This window comes from Microcebus murinus, chromosome 19 (assembly GCF_040939455.1).
Source record: "Microcebus murinus isolate Inina chromosome 19, M.murinus_Inina_mat1.0, whole genome shotgun sequence".
In the NCBI taxonomy this organism is placed as follows: domain Eukaryota; kingdom Metazoa; phylum Chordata; class Mammalia; order Primates; family Cheirogaleidae; genus Microcebus; species Microcebus murinus.
In genome coordinates this window covers 48,542,448-48,549,859 of record NC_134122.1, presented here as the reverse complement: position 1 = coordinate 48,549,859, position 7,412 = coordinate 48,542,448, and the positions used below count along the sequence as shown (strand labels likewise).

The window sequence follows — 7,412 nt, the reverse complement described above, 5'->3', positions numbered from 1 at the left end:
CTCATTTATTAATGATCATATTTACATGCTCTCAATTTTTACATGTGAAATGAAAAATGAAATTGATCATTTGGTCAAAATACCAAATCAATTAATAAAAGACGAACCTCGGAAAGGTCAGATAATTCAAATTCTATTTACCTGGAATTATTTTTAGACTAAATATAAATAATTTCTGACTTTATCTAGGAAATGCTAGACATTTTCTTCCCAATGACATTTCTCTAAATGAAGAAGAAGAGTAGCTAGAGGCCTGCCTGGTGCATTTTTCTTTTTAACAATAATTCTCTGCATACTGCATAGCATGGCACATAAGTGATTTGCCACTTACTGCGTATGTTCTGATAATAATTCTGGTTATGGATTAAGGTGAACAATGGGAGGAGGTGGAAAGCTAATCACTGATAACGATATTATTTTAGGTCTGGCATTATGCTATTGGTTTCATTTATTTCCTTATGATGTCATTTTGCTCACAGTAAACAAGAAACGTTGCCTAAACTATTGGCTGCTTGCTGCTTGCTTGGTGTTCCAAGTCGAGGTCCCCAGAGCCTCCTAAGCGTCTCCATCAGCAGCCCGAGGATACAGAGGTGGCCGACCGCATGTGGTGGACTCTCCCTCTCACCCAGACCAGGGTATCGTCCAGACTTTGCCATTTTATGTGCAGCAGCCACGTGTGATTTTTCTCTTTATTTGTGGTGGGATAAGAAGAAGGAAGAAGCCAGATTTACTTGCGGGATTACATTTTTCTTCAAACTCCTCCTCCGTGTTGACTGTGAAATAAAGAGCATGTCAGTTAGTAACTGGCATACTGGACAAACACAATTTTCCAGAGGCAAGTTACATCGCTAATTTATACAGAGACATTAATCCTCCTAGAAAAAAAGTATAGTTATTTACTCAACAATCCTATGTGCCTCTGGGGTAAAAGTGTCTTAAAAATAGGAGGTGGGGCTCCTGAAGGTTGCGGGGGTTCAAGAGCAGAAGCTGTAAACTATTTAACGGGGCAGTTAGTTCTCCGTTCTGGGACTCAACTGTATAATCTGAAAAGGGTTGGTTCAAAGCAAAAAAACCCCAAGAATTAGTTAATTAATAATTAAAACCGTATATTGATAATTTCAGAGTCCATTGACTCATAAGAAGATAAAATCAAGACAATGAATGACCCCTGAAGGTCAGGATTCAACTGCATAAAGATCCTCAGGCTTGGATACCAGCAGGTCACATTGACAACTCTTTTTTCCTGAGACAAGGCAGGAGGCTTAGATCAACCTGTGGAACCCCTAGATCAACCTGTGGAACCCCAGCTGTGGGAACTTCCCAAGCTGCATGGATCTTTCTTTCTTTTATTTCCTGTTTTTCTTCTTCTACTTCTTTCTAAAATTCATTCCTTATTTGGTTTGGCAAATGTTCTTTGAGTTTCTTTTTATGTTCTAGACGCTGGGGTTACAGCAGAGAAAATAAGCATGACTGAGTTTCTGCCTTCACAGGTCTTGCATTCTAGTGGGATAGAAACAATAAAAATAAATAATTATTTTAAGAAAAAAAAACAAAACGATGCCATGGAACATGCTCCTAGGAAATAAAATGAATTCTTATACAATGCAACATCAGGTCATGATCAGAGCTATGAAGAAAAGTAAAGCCAGGTGAAGGCATAGAACATGATGAGAAGGGAGTGCTTTTTCAGTGTTTATTATTTGTATACTCTCATAAGGTTATTCTGACCAGGAGAGACCCAGCAGCTCACCCATGTCTGAATTGCATTGTATTAACCAGCTAAACTCTGCAGCTTAACTGCCAGTTTTAAATCCCAGCTCTATTACTTGCTCCTTTAGGGATCACAAGTAAATTGCTTGTCCTCTGTGCTTCGGTTTTCTCATTTATAACATGGGGATGATCACTGTAACTACCTCAAAGTGTTGCAAAGATTAAGTGAAAGAGTGTGATATCAAGTACATAGTATCATACCATTACTAACTTGAAAAGAAATGTTCACCATTATGATTAGCAATATCACTGAGTTATAACTGGGTTTATATACTTTTTTCACCCAAAATAAAATTGTGAGAATTTCTTTGTCATTAACTATTCTTTGGAAACTATGCATTATGTTGTACTATATATTATTTTTCACTTGGGCATTTTTATTTTTTCTTTCTTTATTTTTTTGAGAGCAGGTCTAGCTCTGCTGCCTAGGCTGGAGTGCAATGGTGTAATCACAGCTCACTGCAGCCACAAACTCCTGGGCTCAAGGAAACCACCAACCACCCTTAGCCTCCTGTGTAGCTGGAGGCATGTGCCACCATGCCTGGCTAAATTTTCAGGTTTTTTTTAGAGATGGGGTCTTGCTATGTTGCCCAGGCTGGTCTCCAACTCCGGCCTCAAGTGATCCTCCCGCCTCAGCCTCGCAAAGTGCTTGGATTGCAGGTGTGAGCCACTGCACCTGACCATTTTTCTGTGATTGGATATGTTTCCACAATTTTGAATATGGGTTACACTTCACAAAGTTCACATTCTCCCCTTCTCTTCCCATATTTAAACTAAAAAGGAAATATAAACTCATGTTCTAATTTATGTTTTGCTGTATTATGGTTAATATTTTGTAATCGGTTGTTTAATTCTAAAGAGATTTACAAACCATTTAAAGAAGTTAAAAGTCAGAATCAGAATTTCTATATTTAAAAATAATAAGTTAAAAGAGATTAAGATCTCTGTTATTAGACTCTTTGCTCAGAGGATTTTTCTCTCCTCTGTACTATGAGCTTCTTGTTCTATAAATGGATTCTTGGTGCCTGTAATGGTACAAGGCACATCATGGCTATTTTACGGTTTTTCTGTAATTATTCCAAAATACCTGTTTCACTAAAATGAAATTTCTACCCCAAACTTTGTGAGGTAATTTTATACCTACCTCTCTGGGAGTGTTTTTTATGAAAACAGGCATTTGATGTGTATTTATTAATTTTATTTCATCCACTATTTTCCCACTTAGGCTCTTTGGGTTCCTAAAATTGCAGACAGTCAACATGGTGGTGCTTTAATCTATCCTAGTTTCCAGATTTTATTGTCATCTTACTAAGTACACAATTTTCTGCAAAGGACTTAATTTTATCTTGAAAACTAATTTCAACCCCCATGGCCACTCTTAACTCTTTTCTTCATTAAACCAGAAAAGAATTTTTAATCATGGTTTTGTGCCCTCTTTTCTGTAAGCAAATGGAGACATCTGCTCCCTTTGCCTTTCTTATGTAGTCAATGACCTATCAGAGTGATTAAGAGAAAATAAAGCATCTATTTGAATATCAGGTATATTAAAATTTTCTTTGTATTTGGACAAATACTTTATCATTCTTCATGATCTCTGATAAAATTAATTATAGCAGAGTCAACTTCTGATTATTAGAGTGTGGATTAGTCATTATGTAGATTAATAATGACTAATTTTTGGCTGGGTGTGGTGGTTTACATCTGTAATCCTAGCACTCTGGGAGGCTGAGGCAGGAGGATCGCTTGAGCTCAGAAGATTGAGAGCAGCCTGAGCAAGAGTGAAACCCCGTATCTACTAAAAATAGAAAAAAAAAATTAGCTGGCAACTAAAAACAGAAAAAATTAGCAGGGCGTGGTGGTGCACACCTATAGTTCCAACTACTTAGGAATCGGAGGCAGTAGGATTACTTGAGCTGAGGAGTTTGAGGTTGCTGTGAGCTAGGCTGATGCTATGGCACTCTAGCCTGGGCAACAGAATGAGACTCAGTCTCAAAACAACAACAACAACAACAAACCCCCAAACAAACAACAAAAAATGACTAATTTTTAATTCCATATTGTCTTCCCCCTGGTGCTTAAGACATACTTGGCCATCTTCCTTCTGCCACTTAGTGTTTACTTAGAGAATGTAAAGTACATTTAATAATATTAGGTGAGGCAAAACTTAAATAAGAATGCAAATATGGGGCATAAAATACACAAATTATAAAACCCAATACAAATACTTTTTGATTAGTTTTTAGTTTGGGATTATTTATAACACTGTGTTTTACCTGTTACTCAAAACAACTAAAAGTAAATGATATTGTTTTTATAGAAATCTCTTCTGTTGCCAAAAATTCTTACTTGGATGATTGGCAGAGTTGATGATTAACAGGAATCATTCATATTCTCATGAAATGCACAAGCTAACAAAATTATGGTAAAGATTTCTATATTAAATAAAGCAGCTTTTTAAAATTGCTATTGTTGTCATTGTGTTTGTTATGTGTTATTGAATTAGGCACAGACAATATGAACCATCTCTTTTTTGTTTTTAGTCTGACTTCATAGAGAGGAGGCTTATAGAAATTACTATGGATTGGATCTTTCTCTTAATGTTTAATCTATCTTAATGACTAGATAAATGGCCAGAGGTTAAATTAGGCTCATGCAAGTTTCTAAAACTAGTAGAAAAGTGATAGAGTTTGCATTGTGTAGGATGTTATGGTTTAATAGAAAGAGCCTGAAATTTGGAGTCAGAGTAGATTTCAGCTTATCACTTAATTAGTATGTGATCTTTGACAAGGCACTTGACCTTGCTTAAGGTTCCAGTTTTCCCCAACTCTAAGATGGGTCTAACATTTTCTTTGTATTTATTGTGCAAATCAAAGGAACTATTTATAAAAACACTTTGTAAACTGTAAAGCATTGTATATTAGTTATTCCTCTTAACATATAAGAAAAGTGTTTCCTGTGACCCAGAAACTTATTGATGTCATGGCTTCATCCTGGGGGTACAATAAGATTAAGAAGCAAGGGTGGTTCCATAGCCCTCAGCTATGTTGTGTAGAAATGCCTAGTTTCTAGACCAACTCATTGAATTTCAGTGGTAAAACTCTAGGAAAACTTCATTAGCTCAGGTCCTGTCTGTCCAGCAAATTTATGATTTTCATTTCATTGAGCTAAAGCATACACATCTGGAATATTCATAAATGAATATTTCAGTATGAACTGAAATAATTTTAGACCCAGAACGTTTCTGGGAACAGAGAAATAATTAAAAACCAAACAGAAATGGGATGCACTGTGGAAGTAGAACTCAACAGCAAAATTAGTGCTAACTTACTCTTTCATGTTGAACGTGACCTCCCTTCTTCTTCCCTGAAATGCCATCTGAAGAGTCCCTTTGTGCTTCTGTACCAATGAGTGGAAGGTATCGTAAACTAGTGGGGCTTGGCACCTGGGAAGTCATAAGTAAGTTAGTCAGACAGACTTTAAGTGATTACTTCTGTAATATGAATTCAGGGGGTGAAGGGTGAGAAGGCCCACCTTCTTCAAATTACAGCCCCCCAGTTGCCCACTTTTAATTCTTGAGCGTTCACCCTTAGAATCACCTGTTAACATAAGTGTTTGATACCTATTACGATGAACATGTTCTTGGCAAAGATAAGTAACATTTAATATAAAAAGTTAAGATTAAGTCGAAATATTTGGTCTTTGGTTTCTCATTTCCTGGACACCATACATTTATGGAAGCTTCTGTCAACTTGGTTATGTGATTTTCTCCAACCTCGCTTGGTAGCCCGGGGTCAGAAATGAGATGACAGATTCCCTATTGCTCTGTTACCCTCTAGTCCCAGGAACCTCCAGCTCACCCTGTATATAGGCAGAGAACCAAAAACAATCCCTGCCTCTCTGTTTTCACTCATAAAACCTTCCAAAGGATGTCTTCGAATCTGCAAAACAAAGGAAAGAATGTTTAAAGAAAAGGGCACATTCCATCAGTGGCAAAATACCTAGGTTCATATCCTGACTCTGTCACTTATTAGCTGCATGATCTCAGGCAAGGTCCTTGCCTGTCATCTAGTTCCAAGAATCTATCTATCTATCTATCTATCTATCTATCTATCTATCTATCTATCTATCTATCTATCTATCTATCTATATCTATATCTCTCTATATAAATAACTAAAGTGCTATTCAAATGTAAGAGTTGGTATCATCATATTATCACTGGTAGCAATATATAAAAAAGAAATTAATCACATGTCATGAGTTGTTAAAAAAAGAAATTAACAGGAAATAGAAATTAACAGGAAATAAGTGAAAAGATAAACATTACATAATCGAGAATGAAAAGGAATGGGCAAAACTAACATTACTGGTGAAAATCAGATAATCCTAAGTGAAAGGCATTTTCATTCAACTTCAGCATTGAACCTTTGTTATTTTACCAACCAACTGAGGTAAGAAGAGGGCAAGGTTTGAAATATTTGGAGCATTCAGTTATTTCAAGGGCTCTAAAAACCTTTCTAAAGACTTCCCCAAATTTATTTAATGTTTCATTTAAGTTACTTCTTAAAAACATGATTTTTTACCTCTTAATTTAAAGAGAATATTAAAAGTGAATACCAACCTTTATTTCTAGCTTATACTATTTTAATCCTGTTAACAAAATTGAGTATCTGTTACATGCTATGTACATATCTTTGCTCATAAAGAGCTTATGATTTAATTGTGAGTGTAGGAAGTAAAGGTAAGTATGCAAATAAAAAATTCTAATTTAATGTAGAACATGCTAAGACAGCATGTTATGAGACACAAAGCAGGGAGAGATTGGGGCCTTTGTAGAAAAGAGGAACTAACATTTATTGAGAATCTAAAATGTACTCATTTAATCCTCACAACTCTTTGAGGAATGTTCAGATGAGGAAAGAAATAAAATAACTTATCTAAAATTAAACTAGGCCTGTTAGACTCCACACCTTGTTTCTTCCCTCCTTATCACTCTATCTTTGGGGAAAAAAAGCTGAGTTCCATTTGGACAGAAAGTAGAGTTTTTGAAAATTGTTTTATTTGAAAAATATTAAATAGTCATTCAATATGAAGTAGACACTATTAAAAAATAAAGACATACTGAACTTTCAGTGGACATTCATAGATCCACTGCCCTGTTTTACAAATTGGAACAACACCTTCAACTTTAAACTTCTCAGTGTATAAATCCCTGGTCTCACTCCTGCTCATTTGACCTTAGACATTAATGTTAACAATCCATTAATAAGAAGAGTCTTGAATTTCGTGCTTTTAATTCTCTTTCTTTTGTTTATATAATTTTACCTTGTATTCTTCTTGTCAAATATTTTCTTAGCTTTGCCTGTTCTTGACTTTTACATAAATGAAATTAAGTATTAATATATGCCAGTGTAAAACTTTTCTCATTCAATAACATGTTGAATTCATTCACATAGGTGTTACTCTAGATTTATGAATATGCCATAATTTATTTGCCCATTACACCATTACTGAGCATTTAGGCTGCTTTCAGGTGTTTACTGTTACAAACAGTACTTCCTCTAAACATTCCTGTACCTGTTTCCTAAGCACATGTTTGACAGTTTCCCCAGGCTCATTTAATAGGATATGCCTATTTTCAACT

The 7,412-nt window shown here is 35.5% G+C and overlaps 1 protein-coding gene across 1 annotated transcript in view; it reads right to left on the bottom strand.

The window, feature by feature from the left end:
- Positions 1-460: 460 nt before the first annotated feature.
- Positions 461-7,412, bottom strand: part of WDR64 (WD repeat domain 64) — a 121,033-nt gene continuing 114,081 nt past the window's right edge. The window contains exons 26-28 of the mRNA XM_012751342.3: positions 5,628-5,708; positions 5,099-5,212; positions 461-773 (exon numbers count right to left, since the gene is read on the bottom strand). Coding sequence (XP_012606796.2) covers positions 690-773; positions 5,099-5,212; positions 5,628-5,708 — 279 coding nt within the window. The 3' untranslated portion in view covers positions 461-689. The remainder of the gene's footprint in view (positions 774-5,098; positions 5,213-5,627; positions 5,709-7,412) is intronic.